Source organism: Nyctibius grandis, chromosome 1 (assembly GCF_013368605.1).
Source record: "Nyctibius grandis isolate bNycGra1 chromosome 1, bNycGra1.pri, whole genome shotgun sequence".
Classification (NCBI taxonomy): domain Eukaryota; kingdom Metazoa; phylum Chordata; class Aves; order Nyctibiiformes; family Nyctibiidae; genus Nyctibius; species Nyctibius grandis.
The window spans coordinates 427,338-450,562 of NC_090658.1; the positions used below are offsets into that span (position 1 = coordinate 427,338).

Below are 23,225 nucleotides of genomic sequence, written 5' to 3' on the forward strand. Positions count from 1 at the left end.
ACATAGATTTAGATTTATGCAATTAGCCAGTAACTAATGTATAATAACCTGCACTTATTTACATCTCTTTTTCAGGCATTTTTTAGCTTTGCCTACAGGACAGTGGATTATGAAACCTTTAAGGCAATTAATGATGCTTGCCTCGTTTTTGATGGAAGACTTGTGATTGATACTGAATTCCGCACTAATGACGTCAGCATCAGGGCTGCGGGTCCTTTAACGAAGTTCTCCAGGAGGTACTATGCAGAGGAATGGACACACAGCAACTTCAGCTCCAGAGAGATTGGCTGTGAGCTGGCTACAGCTATGCTGAGTCTCTTTGACCCAGCCCTCAAGCCCTTTTCCAAGCCGCCAGAAGGCTCAGGTGGACTCATCCCCATGTACAAGGGCTGTAAAATTAAAGGTATGTCAGAATGGATTTCTGTCATCCCTTCATGCCCTCTTTGGTATTTTTGCTGTTACATGATGAGGGTAGGTCCATCTCACCTCAGATGCCATCTGATGTTGGTAAAGTCCTCACAGCTCCTGACATAGTCGGTGGAGAGAGGTGAGTTGCAACAGAACCTTACGCCGTGGATTTTTGCTATTAAGGGACCAAGCTGTGCTTTCATTTATTTTGCAGTAAATATGGCACGTTTCCAGTGAAACTCGGTGTCTTTATTCCAAGTTCAAGATCAATAAAACTATAATCAGAACTTCTAGTGTGTGGCTACTGCACAAATATGTATAACAGTACCAAAAAAAAAGTTTCTAATGTGAAGTCCACCAAAACAAAGTTCCTTGCTTTCTTTTTAGAGCTACTTAGTAAAAAAAAAGAGATGATGGGAGAAGGAGGACAAACAAATACTTTTTCTTCTTTATGATTTAATAAATCTCATGTTTTCATTTATGGCAGGAGGTGTTCTTCCTGGAGGTTATAATTACTTGCATATTTCCAAACCAGAAATCCCCATCCGCTTGGACTTAGAACTTGCACTGTGTGATCACGTAAGTCACATTATTTGACTTCTCTTTGTTTCATCCTCCATTTGTCCCAGCGCAGGCTGGGAGGGCATCATGTGGCTTTTCCTCAGTACTCTCTTTGTCAGGATGGCTTTCTGCTTAATTCTGTAGAGAGAGACAAGCCATTTTCTCAGTCATACGGAATATGTTCCTTTTGAAACTCCTAGCCCATGTTTAATACACAGCACACCAAGGTAGTAGTGGTGGTATTTGCCATCAGATTTGCATAACAACAAATCCAGAGCCAGCTAAGCCTGGGTGCATCATATAAATCAGGTGCAGCTGGTGAACAAGTATGGATCCTGTAACTAACTGAACCTCTTAGATGTTCATTTCCGTGCTTTCCAATATTGGGCTTTCTCAAGGTGAGAAACCTTGCAACAGGTTTTAGAGATATATAAAACTGGGACATAAATACAGCTTTAAAAAATAGCTCCAAGCTGTTTGCTCATCCCACTGCAGTGTGAGGTTTGAAACAAATCTTTACGTTTTTGCCTTCTATTAAGTGATTGATTTAACTAGCTGAAACTAAATGCTACAGTTTGAGCATCAACATCCAACATTATTATTCTTCTACTGATAGTGGAGTTGGTGTTAGCCACACTTGGCAGCCCTGGTTTGAATTAGCAAGAGTGAGTCACAGAACAATTCTAAATCATATATGTATGTGTATGTTGGTGTGTGTATATATACACACACACATACATATGCACATGTATGTAATGTAAGTATATCCATACATATTTTTTAAAGGCAATAGTAATTCATCATTTAAAAGTCTACAACATAGCCTGAAGGAAATGTCCTAAGAGGCCCAGCCCAGCCTCCTGCAGTTGCAGGCAACCATCTAGTACATAGTGCCATTTATAAAACCTAGAAGTTTGGTTTTGAGCTGAGCAGGGTCCTTCTGGGCATGTCTGTCCTTGTTGGGAAGCTGTTCCAACACATCACACCTCGGACTACTGGAAAACTTCTATACAAAGCTAAAAATGCTTAATTGTTATGTGATAAATCTTTGAGTTCTACCATTGAAGTTTGCTCGTGACTGATTAGTGTGGTAGTATCAACCCTCTCCCTACACTCGTATAGCTTCTGCCAAGTGCCATCATTTGGACTCTGCATATATACTGTTTGTATATACATATATAAAATAGTTATAAAGCTGGAGAGAGAGTAAAAGCATACCAGTGTGGTGTTCACTCATCAGGATGGTATCCTACAGTAAATTATGATGTACCATGTGTATGCCATAATATGGACTCCGTATAATAAATTAGGATGAATAGAGTTCAATTCAGTTGCCTAAACAGAGGCATCTAGTGTTGCTTGGGATGCCCCAGGGCATCCCTCCTGACCTCCAGCTGCTGCTCCAGGAGGTCACAGGTCTCCCATGGATGCTGTGTCCCAACTGCCAGCGCAGCTGGGATGGCCCAGATACCCTTAGGTGTCTCAGATGGCGCTGGGGATTAGGCAGCAGAAGCCCGTGCTGCTCACGCAGTCGTAGCTGCACAGTTTTGTGTGCAGTTAATGAAGGTCCAAACCACATGGAAAACCTTTGTGTCCAAACCATAGCAAAGGCCCTGTTGTATAAACCACGTTACCAGGAACGGGTATTGTTGATTGAAAAATAAAGGGCTGTGGATTTTGAGAAATGGTAAATTTTGGCTAGGAAACCCTAGCTGATGCTGTCCGTGTGCCAGCTCAGGTGGTTGTTCTGTCTCCACAGCTTTCCTTACGTTTTCTGTTCCAGGGGATGGAGATGATAACTGGAGAGGCAAGACAGGGGAATTATTTCAGGATGCATATCAACCAGTACAGTATGGTAGACAGCATCACCTGCTTCTCAAAAGAACCCTTTCCTGTCTCCAACTACGTTTGCTTGTACGGACAGCACGAGCGTCTCCTTAACGATCTGTGTTATCGCTGGAGCGAAGGGCAGATCACAGATCTTTACAGGTAAGAGAAACTCAACGTTGTGCAGAAAATCTACATTCTGGCAGAATTGTAGTTTTATTTTATTACAGTTTATTTTCTGGCTGTTTTCCCTTAGAACAAAAGATAGATTTTAAAAAATATTTTCCATTATTTGGCAAAATCTTCAGTGGTAATGCAAGCCCTGAAGACCTTCCTGGGAAGAGCTGTGTGTCCGAGATGTATTTAGGGAAGGAGCAGTGGTTTACTTGACCGTCTTTCATCTGAAAGAGCATTTCAGTATCTTTATAACTTTTGCTTAGAATATTTAGTAGGCTTAACTCATTAAGCTGAACCTGAACAATTTTTTTTTTTTTTGAAGATTCATATTTGGAAGTCACTTTTAAAAGTCAGTATTTTTCTCACTTTGAATCACATTTTTAAGCCAAGGGTTTCTCGGGGGGTTTTAAATCACCCATGGTAGTCACACTCAACAACTTGCCTGCTGATCTGGTGACAAACCCTGAAGTTTATCCTCTAGATGGTGTTCTCTGTGTAAGGGGTTACTCTAACTTAATTTTCTAGCTGTGTCAGGACTCTGCACGTTTAGTGGAGGTTCCCCATCTCCCACCACAGCGCTCTGCAGCAGTGGAACAGGCCTTGCAGGTTTTCTGAGCTGCTCCCCTCTGCCCGCTGTGCCCAAGCAAGCGCAGGGCAGCCTGGGGACCAGGTGTTCCAAGGCAAGGACTGAGGTTCTCTCAAGTGCTGAGAGAGCCTAAAGAGCCTGGCTATTTCTAGCCGAGATTTATGTGCTGTTTCCTCTGAGAGAATTTTTCATTGCTTTTGGAAATGCAAACTTAATTAAAGAAGTTATTGTGGAGAGAGGAGTATCTGAAAAAAATGTGATCCACCATATCTTTAATCTTCTGCTACTTCTCCAGAATTTCATATCTTAAAAAATTACCTGCCTTAAAACCTCAAACTTGGTTTGTTCCTTATGCCTCAGTGAAAACAAGTGCTTTGGGAGGTCAAGCCTGATTAAAACAAAACAAAAAAACCCAGCCTTGAGTTTTATTCATAGGGTGGAATTCTTTGAACATGTAATTGGAACAGGAGGTAAAGAAGAACTTGCTGATACATCTTATTTTGATTTTCATTTTTAAAAAATCCCTCACAAGTGGTGGCTTGGGAACCTAAATTGTCACAGAAAGAGAAGTGAAGTACCACACTACGAAAGCTGGCTTAGAGGCAGAAAGCCAAGCACAGGAACAAATGGTAAATGTTTATCACGACACAAAGCTGATAGCGGTGCCTTAAAAGTCTCCAGGTCTGATTTTGTTATAACTGATTTGAAGACAGGCATAAATGGTAGCAAAACTGTCGGATTACACAGTGTTATTTAGGTAAGTTTGTAAAAGTTTGCTGTAAAGGGTGTGCTGTGGTCCAAAAGGAACTAGCTCCTCGTTTTTTCCTTCTCATCGTGTACTGAAAGGCGGGATGAACCCAAACTTCAGCTGGAGGTTTAAAGTTTCTTGGACAAACATGCTTCTTTACAAATTTCACTTCAGGAGACCTTCCTCTGCTGAGAGGAGCGTGAAACCTGTGAATTATTGCTGCTACAGGGATTGATTTTGATTCATAGAAAGCGTTGGGTTTTTTTGACAAGAGGGGAATGGCACACAGCGTATGTAAAGTTCACATAAACACTATGTTGTCAATAGGTGTTAAGTAGAAACTGAAGGAGCATGATGCAACTGTGTGAGATGTGGGCTCAGGCAGCAGGTAATTTCCTTCCCTTGTCACAGCTGATGCCGATCAGCTCATACATTTTGAGCACTGGAAGAAACTCAATATTCAGGTTGTGGCAAGGTCTCGTCGGTCTTTTTCATGGTGTTACAATATGCAAACGCAGCTGTGACCTGATCTTCTCTGTGAACCACAAATGTTGCCAGACACTTCGCCTTTGTTGTTTGCCCAGATGTGGTTACAGCATCAGTTGTTATATGTAGTAGCAACTTTCACACCAGTATCAACATCTGGAAGAATAAATCTCCTTGCTTTGGGATTTCTGCCCGCAGCACAGGTAGCAGTATTTCCCTGACCTTGACAAAACCAGCGTTTGTTCCCTCTGTTGCTGCACGTTGGGCCTGTAGCCCGGCCCAAGGACCTCAGCGCAGCTGCACTTACCTGGACTCTTGATAGCTGTGCACATAGATTTCTGACAGCTTATTTCTTCATGAGAGAAATTAAGAATGTATTAACCTCCCTTGCCCTCGTGGCTGTGACAGGAGCCCCACACAGTGCACAAGCTGATCGGGGGATTACAGCCAAGATCAAGTTCTAAGCATCCACACAGATTTTAGAAATCTCAGGAGAGATGAAGATCCCAGTGACGATGCGTTAACAGGATGTCAGCCAGTCAACGCTGTGGGAGTAAGAAGTGCAGCTTTACCTGATGGCAGCACATACACCCCTTGGGGGAGTCGCCAGCTCCTGCAAGGCTGCTCATGCCTCGCCTGGTCTTTGCTCACCAGGGCCCGAAGCTGGGCGAGGTCAGGGTCCTCTCACGTCCACCACGACCTGCGTGGCCAGGCGGTCACTAGTGTGCCACACGGAGGGACACCACTTATCAGGTCCTCATCACATCTCTTAAGCTCTTCTTAATTAGTGGTGATGAACTAATTTTGGACTTGGCTTTTACAGCCTGTAGATATGGATGTTGTTTGGGATCTTTAGCCTCGTTATTTTATCTCACCTCTCATTAGCCTGCGGCAAAATTCCTGAATTACAGTTGCACAGTTTTTCCTGTCTGATTATTTTATTGCCTCCAGTCCTGTTTCTCATCTTCTTTGTACCTTATCTTTAGATAGGTTCGTTCCTTCTCTTCTTGCTATTTGGGCATTTGAATGAAATCACCTATGTTGCTCTGTAGCAATTAACACACGCTGTTCATTAATCCTTGCTCGCTTGTTTCATTCTGTGCTTTCACACACACACACACACATTTCCATTCACGTCAGTCTTGATACTTCTGTTACAATGTCTGTACTATGAGGAGGACGGATTCTCTAGCTAGTGTAACAGGTGGGAGACAGAAGAGCAACACACTGCGAAGGAGAGCAAAAGGAGTCAAAGGAGGAAGCGAACTGCTGGTGATCTCCACGTAACCCCTAGCACAAAGCAAACTGGCACAGGAAATTGCTTCTTTCAGGAGGACGTAGGGCAGTGGAAAAAGGCTGGCAATATAGCAGTCTCATAATATATAATATAATATCATAAATACAATACATATACCTCTGCATCATACAGCATTATATACCACGTACATGTATATATGTGCAATATACAACAATATACAGTGTTAAAACCTAGCCGTGAGGAGACTATTAGAAAATCATTAAACTGAAAAATGTTTTAGCATCTCTTGTGAGATGAAGATTGTCTCAAGGCTTTTATGCAGATAAAAAGTGGTGTCTGGTCTTCTTTTGGCAAGGAATATGAGAATGCATTCGTTGATTTCTATGTGTGTGATAAAAAGAAAAACTTTTGGGTGGTGTTCACGTGCTCTGTAATGATCTCACATGATTGTATAAATGCAACCTGATGTTAGGACTGAATTTCTCTCTTTAACTTTGAAAAAAATCCTTTTAAACTAGTACAGATTACACTTACATCCCCTGGCAGTATCTTCTAGCAAGATGTGAAGTGCCCTTAGTGAAAAGAAAATGTAGACTGGGGAAATGCTGTGGTGTGTTAGTTAAGCTTCTGAACTTGCTGGTTTGAAACCTTCATTCCCCTCCTCCCTTCTTCATGCCTCTGTTTTGGGGAGGGCCTTCCTACAAGGCAAGGAAGTACAATGTTTTAATCTTTTGCTCTGCATTTAGATTTCCCAGCATGGCATCTAGTTCCAGGAACGGACACAGCGGAACAGCTGTCACCTGGGAGCTAATTTATTTCTGTGTAGCATGCAAATTATCTTTTAAATAATTAGAGACTGCACCTAGCAATGAATTTCCTCACTGATTTGCGTTCGGTGTAAGGGCTGAAAGTTAACCCCACGATACCAGATTTCCTGACCATAATGTGCCAGTGCCACTTTCAAATTAGCATTAACAACAGGCCCGCAGGATTGAGCTGACTTCAAGAGGTCACCCCTCCCGGCTGTGCGCGTGGAGCTGCGGCTAAGGGTAATAATGAGGTAAATAACATTTCCTTTTGATGAGAGAAAAGTTCCCTGGATTTCAGTATGAGTTCAACGTGATTAAAAGCTGCAGGACTTGACCCACAACCAAAGGAAAGATTGAAATCACTTCTCTCTCCTCCACCCTTCGCCTACAGTACCTGTACTCGGTGAGGAAGCCCAGCAGGGTGGTGGGCATGACCAGGTGCAGGTCAGAGGGGTCCACCTGTGGCTGCTGTCCCAGCCTAGTCCCGTGCTGGGGAAGGAAGCCCCTCAGCCCCTAGATTTGCAAGGCCAACAGTGTGATGCTCCCAGTCACACTAATACCGATGCGGGTATTCAGACTGCTGCCCTGTAAGACCTTAAGTTCACAGATTTATCAGCCTAGCAAGCAGTTATTAGTCTTTTTCAAAAATAATTGCCTGTAGCTAAGCTTCTGCAGCCATATTTGGGCCTGATTCTCATAGGTGTTAGGCACTCCAGCTTAATTCAGAGTAGCGTCCGAGTGGGCTCAGTTCATTACTTAGCTAAACGTGAATTTAAGAGCCAATGTTTTTGTTTCTGCCTCTGCAAACAACAGCTGAGGAAACAGGCTGCTAAGCCAGAAGATGACCACATCCAGTCAGACAGCTGTCTCTTCTGACTGCACCAGTGGGATGCACTCCATCCCTCTGACTGTTTCAGAGGATGCCAGGGTCTACTGGGCAAATTGTCAGGGCCTTGCACAGGCAATATTTCCTGACCAGGAAAGTCTGGTCCTCACTTGTCATTGTGCTACAAGAAAAAGGCCCCATTGCCACCAGCGATGGTCACCCTCCCATCTGCCCCACACCGCCATGGTAGGTGTGCTCACTCCTCCTGGGCCTTCAGCCGTTACGTTCCTGAGCAGAGAGGTCCTACAATGCAGCTGTCCAATGTCAGGGCAGGCAAAACCTTAGGGACCAAAGACACGGTATCCTACAGCTGAAGATTTTGTATACAAACCTTCTTTGTCACCTGGAAATTTAGCAGCATTGCTCCCTGGATTTGGAATTCACTTCAGGCAGGAGTTTCTGCAATTTATATTCATTTCCCATAAGGCTGCAGCTCAGAAAGGCTCAGCTGGAATTTGAGCACCCAAGAGCAAGGCTCTTCCTAACAGGGAAGACTTCTCTTGAAGGAAAGAGAAAGCAAATTCCAGCAGGTTTCATATGAAGTGTCCCCTGTACCACACTCCTTCCCTTCCCGCAGAGGTCTCCGGTGCTCGCTTGAAAGCCTTCAAATCCTTTCCATTGCCATAGCAGCAGATAAAAGGGGGGGTGGGGAGAGAGCTCCGAAATATTTTTTATTTTTAAGCTTATAGATTTGTCAATGGTCATCAGTGCTCCACGCTGCTTCACGAAGGAGGAATGTAACCAGCTAGTTACACCCTTTTGTATTCTCCTGAGATGAAGGCAACGGTGAGGCAGTTGCCAAGTTATGGAACGTGTCCACGGAGCGGTGGAATCTCCCTCTCCTGCATCTTAAGTACAAAACGGATAATTAGAGGGGTCTCCTGATACTTGGCAACCAAATGGATGCTCACTGGCATCATGCCTTTAATATGAGATAGATAGGCTTCATTTGGCATTAATGAAAACCAAATCTACTAATATAATACATAAAAATCTGATCCACTAGTTTCTAAATTACTTAAGTAGCTTATTTATCCAATTAGGTGCGAGTGGTTTTTTCCTTGGGACTTTGTATTACTGTATTAATGATAAACTTGTTTTCAGTCATGACCTGCAGAAGGTGCTGGTTGCATCACATTAACGTGGCAGTTAATTGATGACGGGGCAAAGGAGTACCACTGTTGCACGACAGCAAGTGCAGCATCGCTGGAGGAAAGGCACAGATGTGGGCTGACAGCGATGGAGTCCTGTCAGAGGCAACATCATTATGCCCATCAGCTCCTAAAAGGCACCTCCTGAAATGTGGTGTTGCTCAGCCATCCCCTTCTCACATTTCTTCCCTACCTATTCACCAAGTTTACTCTCCATGTGATGGTGTTAGTAAGATGCTGTGTGTTAAGCACGTCTGGTATTTAACAGTTTGTAAAGCATGCTGATAGACTAACGCATGGTGTAGTAATCAAAGTGTTTTGAACAACACAGAGTACTAAGTGCTCTGTTTATGTTGTGTTTATATCTAGTTCTTACCAGAAATGTGCTTTTTGTCACCTGTACTTACTGTGCTTCAGTTTGCATCATGGAGCCATCCTGGTGCACACAGGCTGGATATAGTTTAGAGAAGTTAAACTGCAAGACACGCCACAGGAGCATCCCCAGCTGCACACTGGTGTTCTGTCTGTGGGACCAGACTACAGCTGGTCCAAAGTGAGAACAATCAGAATAAAACCCTGAAACACATCTAGGGAGGATCTCAAGTCCACTTCTGCTGGGCTGAACCGCTTGCTAATGTGGACAGACCCTTTGAGATTCAAAAGGTAAAATAGTTCTAGATAGGTGCTGAACTGCTGCCAATGCCCTCACACCCTGCATTAATTCAGCTAAAATAAGGACTGTCTTTCCTTAAAAAATAGAAGAAAACAACAGGATGGATTCTCAGAAGAGGGTTTTTTTTTTGTTTGTTGCCTGTGATTGTGGGAGGAGTAAAAAGGCACCAAGTAATTCCTGGATGTGCGTTGAGAAGCAGTAAGCCAACTCCTGCTTCCTCTTTTGAGGGGTAACACTTGCACATTCAGATTTTGCTGATCATAGTGCTGTTTGCATTAGGCTAAAAGGGATTTATTAATCAGTGTCATTTAATGAGTTTAGGCAGAAACTGAATTGTTTATTGATGCAACTCAAACAAATCTCACAATATAACACATAAATTATGAAAAATAAGAGCATTTGATGTTTTCAGTATTATTTTTAAAAGGACTAGGTAAAGATATAAAAGTATTGGTTGTAGCCTGGATAATCAGCTATTATTTGAACATGAAATGCATGCTACATGGAAAGGCTGTTTTTAAACCAGACTTTCAAAAATGAAGAGTGATTGTTCATTAAGAGAAATACTCGAATGCTGCTGTCTGGAATTCGCCGGGTCCCACACCATTAGCGCGCCGTGATTACATTTAAGGGATTCCACCTTAGGCTTTTGTTCATCGTGCAGGCGGTGAGACTTGTTTTCTCCAGGGATGAAAAAAAACAGAAAGGAAATGTGGCAGGTAGTGAGCATGGCTGAGAGGGACTAATGCTACTCAGTACCCTTTACAGCCTAATTAGGGGAAAATTTGTGTGCTGTTTATGAAGAGAGAGACAGGGTAAGGAAGGAGGAATACGTGAAGGGATATCGAAGCACTAACAGCTTTTTCCCTGCCAGAATTAAATGCTAACCCCAAGGTGCACTGGTAAGGCTGTACTTACACAGCCAATCAATATAAAGGGTAGACTCCGTTAGGTGGCTGTAGATTTCTATGTTTAATGTAGTTGTTAAGGAGCAGCTAACTTGCTAATGAAGAGCTACGTTACTAAGAAACCCCATGTCCAAATCAGTAAGTAAAGGCTGGTCAGCTGAATCTTACCACGTTAATTTGCAGGTGAACTGTGCTGATTCATATTAATAATTATGCAAACCATTATGAATGACTGAACTCTGAATTCATAAACAAGTAATTGCAGAAGAGCAATCATACCACTGCACACAGCATATTTGTTGATTTTGTGAGTCAGATTTAATTTCCTTTTAATTGTTTTTCATAATACATTGCGTGTGAAATTGTACCATGTGAAAAAATGCAATAAACCTTCCTTCAGGGTCAGCCATAATTTTCTCACAAAAAGAGCAGGCAGCGATGTTTTTATATCAAAGAGCACAGAGATCAGAAAGTTTAAAGAGCAGTTCAGTGAGAATGAGCCACTGACCACTGAATGATTCACTGGCCATTTTTCTTGAGCCAGAACCACAGGATTAGTTGCACTGCGCTACGTTTTGCTATTGCAGCTACAGAAAAAGGGGTTTGCAAACCACAGGTTTGAAAGGGGTTGTCTGCCAAACAAGACATGGCGGGTTTGGTCACAGTTCTGTTCAAGGTGTTGAAAAGCACAGGCTCCCTTGCTAGGATTTACCTCTCGGAAAGTACAAAAGAAATGTCAGCCTGTAAATTAGTGACCACCATCATCATTTCATATATCTGCCCAATAAAGTAAATCACAGGTTCATTGTCCATCAGACTACTGATTTCACTAATCGCTGGGTCAGAGCAGTAACGGTGAGTCCTAGATTAATGAATTTAACAGGAGTGACTAAAACGCACGGACAAACAGGTGTTCAGTGAGCACGACTGCAGAGCAAGGAGCTAAATGGCTCTCTTGTCCCCATGCTGTTGGTTCGACATTCGCTTGATTGTTCAGCAGTTGTAAGTGAATTTTAAGAAACTGCAAACCAGGGAACACGTTACGTTCTTTGTGATTAAGAACAATGCTTTCAGGTGGTGCTTTACTGGATTTTGTACGAATCAGTCCTGCTTTTTACCTACATAAACAAGCTGTCTTTCAAAATTATTGGGCAGCTGATACTTAGCAGGAAACTAAGTATCCATGGTTTTATTTATATTGTCTTTATTATCAGCAGTTAAATTTACACTTTATGATTCCTGGTCCAGCTATGCAAGGTATATCTGGAAATATTCTATATCTTTTACTGGAATCACAGTATGTTTGTAATTAAGAGTCTTCAAAACATCCATATATTGTCCCCAAAACAACGCATCTTCTCTTTTCCTGGCAAGATGGGACATTTCTTCTTACGTGCACTTGTGTTGGAGAAAAGGTTTTGTGTGTCTGCAGGCTGTTTGGGAAGTAACGTCAGAATTACCTGGCAATTAAAATTGCACTGCATCCCAGCCCACCGCAGTACCTTCCTCTCCTGCTCTTCGCAGGCACGCCTGGCGTAGCTGTGTTAGCCTGGAGCCCCTGTCAGGTGCCCAGCTGCTTCAATTTCTTGTGGTTGGCCGTCTGGTTTGGTTCATGGGGTTCAAAACAGCAGTGGCCACCTTCCTGCTGACTAGAAGGACACGCTGCAGCAAAAGCACACCAGCACTGGGGTAGCTTTTCCCACCGTGTGCCAAAAGCACCACCGAGAAACTCAGCTTCCACAGACTGCCAAAGGCACCGAAGTTGTAAAGAAACGAAACGTGCTGAGGAATGACTTTGTTCTGAGGTCTGAGTGTTTGAGAACTGTCAGAGAATCTTCCAGATGTCACTGATAGTGTCTGGAGATTCTGCATTTCAAGCATTACATTTCTTCTTAAAAGAAATTTAAACCCAGAAAAATGGACATCCAGCTTGAAAATTCACCGTGTTGTGCTCAGTGTGGGAAGCTACAGAGAGGAAAGGAGGCTCTACAGTACGTACAGGTTAACAGGAGATTAAGTGTATCAGTGACTCTGCCTTATATTGTGTACTACAAATAGTGTGTGCTGCTCTGCCTCGCTTACAGTGCTGGGTGGTGGCAGATACAGCTCTGACCAGGGGCCCACTGAGTTTAATGGGACGTGAGGCAGGTCACTGGTGAAGTATCGACTGCTTTGGGAAGAAATGAATGGCATGTCAAGAGATCTGTATTGATGATTATTTAGAGACATTTAACGACGTTTGCAGACATATTCAAACCACTTCATAGAGTGTCTGAGTTTCTGAACTTGGCTGTTTCCTCTGGGTTTGTGTCTCAGTGAAAGAGTGGGGATAGCAGGGATGCAAGGGGCTGCATTTGGCTTTGTTATTGTTTCCATAAAAGCTCCGAGTAGCAAAAGAACGCTGATTGACGTGGCGTCCTCAAAAGCTGTAGTCCATGGCGTGCCAGTGACCTGTGGAGGGATTATTCCACATAGCCTAATGAGCCATCAGGTCTGCGTTCCCCGTGCGTAAGGTGTGCCCACGGGCCTGTCTGCGGTGACACCGGTTATCTTCACTGTCATCAGGCCCGTGGAAAAGGAATGGAAGTAATTAAAAACATATTACAATCCTCATATTAAAAAGAAACCCACTGTTTTTCAGGCTGTAATAATGAGATTTACTTCACATTAAGAGGAATGAGAAAATCAAACCTTTTTTAAACATTGGTTTCTGTTTTTTTTGCCATGTTGGATACATTCATATCACTGCTTTCAGTTTGTCTTTCCACCAGTGATTATTTTTTTTTGAGAGGATTCCAGCTGAGATTTTTCCAAGCAAAGCACCCAATATGAAATATATTAAGACAAAACTGACAATGGTCCTCAGAAGCCCATCTTTAGTGATCTAAGTGGAAATCATTCAGGCCTTGCCTTGCTCCATTTTCAGGAAGGGAAGCCCAGCTTGCAGGAGTTTGGAAAACATTGTGGTAAAACTGGTCTGTGTGAGTAGTACAGTTATGCCAAGCTTGCCAATGAGCAAAGATTAGGTGTACCAGAGTAGATAAGCTCACTCTACAGAGCTGGTCTGCACCTTTCTGCCATCACTTTCTTGACATGGGATTTAAAATTATTTAGAAAAACTTCAATTATTGATTATCTTTTTTAACTTTATATCTTGCTTTTTGTTCTGTTGTATGAACTGTGTGTGTTATTCTGAAGGGTTTTCATTCAATTTTTAAGATTTTCTGGCTTTAACACCTTGCTGTCAGTGGTAGATCTCGTGCCATTAGACCTGCCTTGGATGGCAGAAGGGCTGCCAGAGGCCGGTGTCGGGTCCGTGCTGTCTCGGCTTTGCAGTGCCAGGACACACGGCAGACGTACGGCAGTTTCAGAATTAGCTTTCATGGGTGCAGAGGGCTTGTTCTCCAAGAGTGGTGTGTAGTTGCAAAGGGAATGGAGAATAAATACAGACAGCTCTCAGACGGAAAGCCATGTGCATGCATACTCCAGTTCTGCTGGCTAGCAGTGGCCAGCTTTGCCCATTTTATTTACTGAGCTATCCCTTGAGGAGGGAAGGATTCCACGTCTTTTGTACAGGATGGCACAAAATATTTCCCTCCTTCTTCCCTTTCATCTAATGCAGGCTACACATCACAAATGAGGCAGAACAGACTTTAAATACTGTTTGTCAATGAAAGGCGAGACCAGCTTCCTAGCAACAAAAAGGATGTGGCTTATTGTCTTCCAAAGGAGACCATTTCATCCCACCTCGTCACAAACGCCTTCCCCTGGTAGCTTCTGTCGATGCAGACGCCTGCCGGCAGGGGATCCCCACTAGGAAGGGACCAAGCCTGCAAGCCCGTTACGCTCCTGGCAAACGTTGTCATCTCGTACATATTTAGCCTGATCGCTCTGGCAGGTTATGAAAGACTAAACGGTGCAAACACATGTGGCAGATGCCGTTCTCATGATGGTTGAGGAGCCTTTGAGCCTCTCTTGGTAGCATGCCAGCTTCATCTGGTGCACTGAAGAGCATTATACTTTCCAAGGCTTCTACAGCTTGCCCTGAGGGACTGCTGCTGAAGTGGTAATAAAATTGAGAATGAGCCTCAGAAAGTCAACTTGTTGGTTTGGCTTCAAATGGGTTGTTTCATTATTAAACTTCCCTTTAGCTGCCATATGTGGGTCTGCTTTCTCGGAAGCACCGTGTGCCCCTTTAGAAAGGTGGTGCTAACTGAAAAGATAAATAGATAAAAACGCAGAGCCAGCAAAGAAAGTGGATTGTTTCTGTGAAACATATCTTTAAATTGCCTTTGGTGGTTACATTTCTTCAGGTGAAGGGAAGTAAAGGGAATCTGGGAGTAAATGTTGTTTACTGGTAGCTCCTCTTGGCAGCCTGTCTAGAAAATACAGACAAGACATTCTCCATTCCCCAAAAAAGGGCATTTTATTTGCATCAAATATGGCAAACTGGGTGACACATTTCAGATTTTGAGCTCCAAATCTGTGAATACTGACAGGAACAGTTAAAAACACAGTTATGGAGTGAGCTGGTGGCAGTAGCAGTAATATGTATCATCCCTGAAATATTTTATAAACATCATTCAATGCAGCACCCCAGTGAGGCAGGTGAACAACTTAACCAAGGTAAAGCCGTTGGAAGATGTGCCTCAATGAAGAGATGAAATCACTTTATCAGGGTTAGAATTAAAATTAAGATGCCAGCTTGAAAACAAAATGTTTGGCCAGTGGAACACGGCTTTTAGCAAGGCGTATCAGTAAAAATAGTGTCTTTAATTACCTTAATGTATTATTGTATAACACCCCCCTTTTCCCTGCTTTGCTATCTAATATCAACATGGAGTTAAAGGTTTGTATTGTGTGGGGTTTAAAATATTTGGGGGATATCCTGTTCTCTAGCTCTCCGCACACCTTATAGGTGTATAATCACTTAACTAAAGGTAGTTAAAGCTGAGCTCATGTTTTCTAACACTTCACATCCGAATGAACAGAATTATTAAACTCGTGTAGCACCTTTTCAGTTGCTTTATCCAGACGGTCCTTTAAAGACCACGCAGCTGGACCGAGCGGCGGCGTCCGCGCGCTCCCGCCAGCGGTGCCACGCACGCCACTGCCATCCTGGGAGTGCACCCATCGTACACCCTGCCGGGTGCCCCTGCCGACGTCTGCTCGGTCGGCACCGGGACGGACGCGGTGCGCCTCCTGACTCCAGTTAGCATTAACGAGAGGCACACACCGAGCATCTCACTGAAGCTGTAAAATTATTTTTCATTATGGAGGAAAGAGAAATAAATCCCACCTTTGTAATCTGGCTGCCTCTAGTTACACTTACAGCCTTGAGGTTCTACATGGAGTCACGTCCTCTCCATCCCTTCACTCCTTTTGCACAGAAGAATGCTGTCATGAATGCTGTCACTGAAAGAAAAAGTTACAAGAGCTTCCTCGTAGAATAGGTTCAATTTAGCTTCGGTGTACTAGTGCAAAGACCATATTGCAGCTCCGTGGTGGCCTGTTTTTCTGGCCTTTATTAATCCAGAAACCTTAATGATGAACAACATTTGTGTCATTGTCTACACAAATTTAATTTGTTTATGCAGCGGCTCAGTTAATCCTGCAATCTGCTTTTCTCAAATGAGGACAGATAATGGAGACACCGTTCTTTACAGGTCTTCGGGCTTTTAAATTCTGATAAAATCAGGATTCTTCACTGGGTCTTGCCACAGCTCTGAATTAAGCCACTTTAAATGTAATTACTGAAGCTGGCTGTACATCAGGAACATCCATTAAAAGAATTGATTGACCATGCTGTTACAGGAGGCATTTTATGAACAAACGATCATGATGGGCCCAGAACTGTAATTTATAAAGGCAAAAAAGCAGGTAAATACTTTATTAGTGGTTAATGAGAGGTTCACAGGATAACTAAATTTCTTCTTTTTTAACCAGCTACTTCAGGGAACCTTGGTCCATGGCCATCTATCACGATCGGTTTATCGATCTCAAGAAGGAACTGCGCCAAATCCTGATCTCGGAACAGGTAAGAAAAATGACTGGCCAGTGCATTTTATTATTGAGGTAATTTGTGAGTGTTGTTCACTTCGGTTTCTTCCCCCATCTTTCTCCTAAAGCTTTACGTTTCTGTTTAGCTCTTTCCCCTGGGAAACCTGAGCAGGTCCTGTACCTCACGGGGGGTTCACCAAGGACAGCTCGTTGTTCAGTTTTGTTATTTGGGCGTATTTTCAAATCTGCCAGTAGAACTTCAGGTTGCTTTGTTTTCCCTCACAGCATTTTTGCGTTATAGGTGCAGTTTAGTACAACTACGCAGCAGAATCTGGAGGCTTATTTTGTTCAGTTATCCCTTTTTTTTATTAATGTTTCCTAATAAGAATACAGTACAGGCCATCCTAAACCTGTCTCAGCTGAGCCTATGAGAAGTAGATTTTTCAGTATCTACCCACGGGGAACGGCTTTTGTAGCTGAAAAAGCAACCGGCTTTTTCAGTGATAAGTGGATTTCCTGAATAAGGATGAAATTAAAATGTTTGCTAATGCTGTTTCCAGCTTTGGCCTTGGTACCACAGACAGAGGCATAGAGTCTCAGCAGCCTGTAACTCTGCCTGCTCCAAACCCAGAGCCGTTGCACCCCATGAAAAGAACTGCTAGCTGCAGACTTCCAACAACCCCCAGAGCTGCTTCCCCCACCCCCTGATGAATTTCTGGCTGATTTCAAGCGTAATTTGCAGTCTGGATGTCGGTACTTCCCACCCACTATTGGGACCAATTTCCCCTCTCTCTCCTCGGGCTGCTCTTGCTTTACGCAGTGAAATCCCCTGCGATGGCAGTATTTTTTAAGTATTTGCTCACAGTTTTTAACTGTGTAGAGAACAAACGGAATCGACTGCAAATGGAGGCAGGGTGACAAAAGGCAGGGACGAAGCGTAGCCCGTAGCCCGCCCATTGCCATGGCCCAAACTGGCGCGCTGTCGTGTGTCCCAGCTGCAGCCACGCGCGCTCGACCCCCGCCTCCTCCCGAAGGGCTACGTGCAATTTTCCTCCTATTGTCATGATACAGAAAGTGCCTCAGTGCCGCTTTATTGTAGATTCTCTGGGAAGACACCTATAAAGGAACACAAAATGAAACTCTGTGCAGAATGGGAGGCCTGAGGAGAAGTGTTTTTCTTGCTCTCATTCAACCACATTTCGCGTGCTGCAGGTGTGAACAGCTTTAGAGAGAGGGGAATTGGTGTCCTACGAGTTACAGACCTGCCTTACCCTTTTCCTGTTGCCGTAGTCCTGACACACAGAATAGTCTCACTGAACGGACTGAAAGCACCTCTGTGAGTGAGAATTGCTTACAAGAACATAGGTTACTACCTCCATCAGAATGCAAATTCTTCTTCTTGTATTCTTATTTTATTTTTCTTCACGGTGATTTTAACTGTTATTGCTAAATGTCACATTTCTGTGTTTTCCTTGGGTGTCCCTTCTAGGATGGTGCCAGCACACAGTAGGTACCGTGCTCTTAGGGAATATATCTTAAGTGCCTTGGGACTGGCTGTGTATCTGTATGGAGCACGAGAGCTCCTGCCTTTGCTTCTTGTTGCTCATATCCCAGCTCGCTTCAGCCTGCAGATAAACTAGTAACGAAATGTAACAGTGAGGGAAAAACACACCTTAGAAAGAGACGCTGAAGAACTGTGAGTGTGAATACACAGTCAGACATTTCTGGTTACAGTTTCCACAGAAACTGGAAATAGGTCTCATGCATTTAGGGATGGTATTTATGGAAATGCTTGCTAGGAGTAAGTAATATATGCATAGAAAAGGCAGCTACAGCTGGGGCTGGGACGATGTTTTTAGCCTGTGCATTGAAATTGTCACCCCATGCACTGATGTACGCACGACTCGCGCCGGACGCTCTTGCCCGTCGCTGGAAGCCGAGCGAGGGCGCGGGGAGCGTTTACCCGTTGGCGGGATCACACACGTGTTTATTTCACGATGCAGAGCTCCAGCTATGCAAACACGCAGATGGCAGCGCTGGTTTGCGCACCTACATCAGCTGTCGGAGTATTAGAGCAAACGGAGGGCACACGTGTGCAGCGCGAGATCTTCTGGAAAAGGCACTTGTCCTCCATGGGAAATAGTGGTCTGATTTTCAGACTGCAGCTGGGGCTGCTCGGAGCAGTCAGTTAAAAGCAGCAACTCGCTTCGTATTGGGGGGGATTTTCCTCTGGTGAGCGCTAGGAACCTCTCGGACAGGGCCGGGCCTGGCCGCAGGCGCTGGCACACGCACACCTCTGCTCGGTACCACCCAACCTTGCGTGCGTGGCCGCTCACGCAGCCAGGCGCGGGTCCGTTTGGAGGGGCACGCAGCCGAGCGACGCTAGCCCCCTGGCCCCGGTCCCCGCGCTCTCGGGTGGCCGTGCCCGCTGCCTTCCCAGGGGCGTGGGGTGCCGCGACCCTCGCCCCCGGCACGTTTACACTCAACGCCTCCGGGGTGCGTCCCCCTGCGAGCACCCTCCCCGGGGCGCCGCCGGGACGGCCGGCTGACGGCTCTGCCTTGCAGGTGCCCGGGCCGCCTGCCGCCACCGAGCCGCCCCCGGAGGACCCCGACGAGCAGAGCCCCGTCCCGCCGCCGCTGCGGGAGCCCGTCCTCCGCTACCTGCGCCGCCACCGCGCCCACCTGCCCATGTACGCCCCGGCCGCACCCACCGGCGCCGGACCCCCGCCGACTGCAGGTGAGACGGCAGCGCCGGTTCCGCGCGGCAGAGCCCCCCCCCGCTTCGGTAAAGCCGCGCCGGGGTGAACGGGGGGGGGGCTCAGTGTGCAGCCCCGACGGGGCAACGGGGGTCTCGGTGTGCAGCCCCCGGGGATGGGGGAGTCTCGGTGTGCAGCCCCGACGGGGCAAGGGGGGGTCTCGGTGTGCAGCCCCGACGGGGCAAGGGGGGTCTCGGTGTGCAGCCCCGAGGAGGGGGGGGGGTGTTTCGGTGCGCAGCCCCGGCGGGGGGGCGGCGGCGCGTGCCCGGCGGGCCCGCAGCTGTATGCTAATGCCCAGCGGGCCGCCCCGCCCCGCCGCACGCCTGTCCCACCGGGCGGGCGGGGGGGCCGCACGGGCAGGGCGGCCCCACACCCCCCCCTTCCCCCGCGGCCCGGCCCGCTGACGGGGTGCCCGGGGGAGCGGCGGCCCCCGGTGCCGGGCTCCCCCCCCCCCCCGCGCCCCGGGCTCCCCGCACGCCTTTGTGCCGCCCGCCGCGAGGCCCGCGCAGCTTTATGCTAATGAGGCGCACAAAGGCGGCGGGGGGGCCGCGGGGGGGCCGCCGCTCGCTCGCGTGCCGCCCGCGTGCCCCGCCGCCCCCCACAAAGGCCCGCGGGGGCGGGGGGGGGGGGGGAGGCGCTGCCCGCACGCGCCCCGGGGGCCGGCCGGCTGCTCGCACCGGGGGGCGGCCCCCTACACCCCCCCGCGCCCTGCCACCACCTGCGACGCGCGGAGCAGCGCGGAGCTCCCCGCGCAAAGGCCCGCGTGGGACGTGGGGCGGGCTGGGGCCGCAGACAAAGGGTTAAGGGGGAGCGGGGCCGCGGCCCGGTGCTCGCCCCGCAGCGGCTCCGGGCGCCGGCGGCTGCACCTGCCGGGGACCGGCCGGCCCGGGGCAGCCCCGGGCGCGTCCGCGGCGTCTCGGCGGGTCCGTCCGCGGCGGTGCCCGCCCGGGCGGGCGGGTGTTCGCTTTCACACCCTGCTGCGGACGCGGGGCAGTGGGGAGCGGGGGTGTCCCCACATGTCGGCTGCGTCGCCTGGCACCGACCGCGTACCGTCTCCGACGGAAACCCGAGAGCCGTGCCGCCGCCGTCCCCAGCCCCGTCCCCGCGGCTGTGCCGGGGAGCCAGCCCGAGCTCTGGGGTGCCGCTGGACAGGGAGGGGGCGGAGGCGCTGCGGGACCCGGTGCCCGCGGCGGGGGCGGCTCCGCGGCAGCGGACCGGGCGGAGGGCGCACCGCGTAACAGGTTACCGCCGGGCCGCGGAGCGCGGCGTTGCCGGGGCCGCTGCGGGGCTCCCGCGGGCAGGTGGCCGTGGCGCTGCCCGGCCCGGCCGCCCCCCGCACGCGTCCCCGCTCGCTCAGGCTGGCCGCCGCGGCCCTCGGCGGGGTTAGGGCTCGGGACGGCGGCCGCACGCCCGTGCTTTATTCTTCCCCGCCTGATCGGACCCTTCACTGGGCATCCGATGCCGGCGGCGGACAAAACCCACCGCCGCGCCCACGGGCCGCACCGGCACCGTCTCGGCGGCGGGGCGCTCCGCCGGGCAGCCTCCCCCCGCGGCCGCCACGAAAGCGACTTTCTCCTCCTCCTGCGCCAAGTTTCCTTCTCCCCGCGCCCCCAGCGCCGGCCTTGCCCCCGCCGACAGCCCTCCGCCCGCTCGGTGCCGGGCGTCCCTCGGGCCGTGCTGCCGCCGCCGAGCGCGTCCCGGCTTCGAGCAAGGGAGGGGACAACCGAGAGCGCGGGGCGCGGAGCTGCCGCCCGTCCCCGCTCGGCGCTCGCCATCCCGGCCCCGGCCCCGGCCCCGGCCCCGGCGGGAGGCGGCGCCCGCCGCGGGGCGGCACACAAAGGCCCGCGCGTGCCGGGCGGCGCGGGGCGCGGGGCGTGCGGGAGGCGGGGCCGGGCGTGTGCCGCCGCCGGGGGCTCAGGTGCACCCGCTCCGCCCGCCGCCGCCGCCCGCCGCGGCGCCGCTGATTGGCCCGTCCCGCCGCCGCCGGCCCGAACAATGGCCCCGGCCCGCTTAAAGGCGGCGGCGGCGGCGGCGCGGCGGGCAGAGCCGGGAGCGTGCGCTGCTGCCGCGGCCGCCGCCGGCGCGGAGGCGGCGCGAAGATGCCGCGGGGCTTCCTGGTGAAGCGCAGCCGGCGGCCGCCCCCCGCCTCCTACCGGGCGCGCTGCTGCCGCGAGGCCGCCGCCGGCCCGCCGCTCCCCGCCGGCGCCGCCCCGCCGCCCGCCTGCCCCGCCGCCCTGCCGCCGCCGCCGCGGGACTCGCCGCCGCCGCCGGTGCCCTTCGGGACGCCCGATGCCGCCGTGCAGGCGCTGTACAGCCCCACGCGGCCCGTCAGCAGGGACAAGTACCTGGAGCGCGGCTTCAGCCTGGGCTCGCCCGTCTCGGCCGAGTCCTTCCCCGCCCCGGCCGTGCCCGGCGCCACGGACCCGCTCCTCCTCGCCCCGGCCGAGCTCAAGCTCTGGGCCGCCGGCGGCCACGCCGAGCCGCCCGCCGGCCCCGGCGGAGCCCCCGCCCCGGCCGCGCCGCCCGCCGCGGGCCGCCCGCCGCCCGCCAAGCGCCCGCCGGGCGCCGCGGAGCCCGGTCGGCAGAAGGCCCCGTCGGGCAAGAAGGCGAAGGCGATCCGCAAGCTGACCTTCGAGGACGAGGTGACCACGTCGCCCGTGCTGGGGCTGCGCATCAAGGAGGGCCCGGTGGAGGCGCCGGCCAAGGCGCGGGGCGGCTGCGCCCGCCCGCTGGGCGAGTTCATCTGCCAGCTCTGCAAGGAGGAGTACGGGGACCCCTTCGCGCTGGCGCAGCACCGCTGCTCCCGCATCGTCCGCGTGGAGTACCGCTGCCCCGAGTGCGACAAGGTCTTCTCCTGCCCCGCCAACCTCGCCTCCCACCGCCGCTGGCACAAGCCGCGCCCGCCCGCCGCCAAGGGCGGCCCCGAGGCGGGCAGGGCGCCGGCGGAGGAGCCGCCCAAGGAGCCGGGCAGCGGCAGCGAGCGGGACACGCCGAGCCCCGGCGGCGCCTCGGAGGCGGGCTCCGAGGAGGGGCTCTTCGAGTGCCCGCGCTGCGCCAAGCGGTTCCGCCGGCAGGCCTACCTGCGCAAGCACCTGCTGGGCCACCCGGCCCCGGAGCCCGCCGCCGAGGAGCCGCCCGCGCCGCCGCCCGCCGAGTGCCGCCTCTGCCCCGTCTGCGGGGAGACCTTCCCCAGCAAGAGCAGCCAGGAGCGGCACCTCCGCCTGCTGCACGCCGCCCAGGTCTTCCCCTGCAAGTACTGCCCGGCCACCTTCTACAGCTCGCCCGGCCTCACCCGGCACATCAACAAGTGCCACCCGTCCGAGAACAGGCAGGTCATCCTGCTCCAGGTGCCGCTGCGCCCCGCCTGCTAGAGCCGCCGTGCCTTCCCGGGGCCGCCACCGGCACCGGCACCGGGGCCGAGCGCGTCCGCGGGCTGCGCGGGGGGCTCGCCACACCATTAGCTTTAATACGGCTTGTGAACTGCTGGAATCTGGCTTTACACTTACCTTTCCGGGGTCTCTCTCTTTTATTTTTATTTTTATTTTTTTTCGGTTGTTCGTTCGTTTCGGTTTTTATAAATGTGAACGGATCAAACCGCTTGAGGAGAAGCGAGAATTTCCCTTAGTGTAGCCACAAATGCCTTGACTCTGCTGTTGATGGTCTCCAGAAAATGCTGTAGAAACTGCCTTAACTGTGACACGCCAACTTTCTGTTCTTGTTCGTTTCGCCCTTGCTAAGGTAGCTCATGAGTTGACTATCTGTATATGTTGGTTTGAGTAATTATGTTATTTATTCGTTATTTATTTATATTAATTATGAAGATGGATATTATTTGATCGCCGATATTCTAACGCGCTTTTTTTGTCTCCCCCGCCTGCCATTTCACTGTGCATTTTAGAAGATCTTTTTTTTTCTAAAGGGATCTGCTAAAAAGGTTTTAACTTTTATACCTAGAATAACGCACGATCTTTAACCATTTTATCCTGTGCAA

General features: G+C 49.8%; 2 protein-coding genes across 2 annotated transcripts in view; both read left to right on the forward strand.

Moving 5' to 3' along the window:
• The window catches only part of CFAP61 (cilia and flagella associated protein 61), a 99,734-nt gene extending 80,451 nt beyond the window's left edge, over positions 1-19,283 (forward strand). Inside the window, 5 exon segments of the mRNA XM_068416302.1 lie at positions 76-403; positions 896-987; positions 2,753-2,958; positions 16,425-16,515; positions 19,044-19,283. Coding sequence (XP_068272403.1) covers positions 76-403; positions 896-987; positions 2,753-2,958; positions 16,425-16,515; positions 19,044-19,283 — 957 coding nt within the window.
• Positions 19,284-21,229: 1,946 nt separating this feature from the next.
• On the forward strand, positions 21,230-22,605 carry INSM1 (INSM transcriptional repressor 1). Its single transcript, XM_068414198.1, is given in 2 exon segments — positions 21,230-21,298; positions 21,301-22,605. Coding segments are annotated over 2 exon segments (1,374 nt in total).
• The last annotated feature ends 620 nt before the right edge of the window (positions 22,606-23,225 follow it).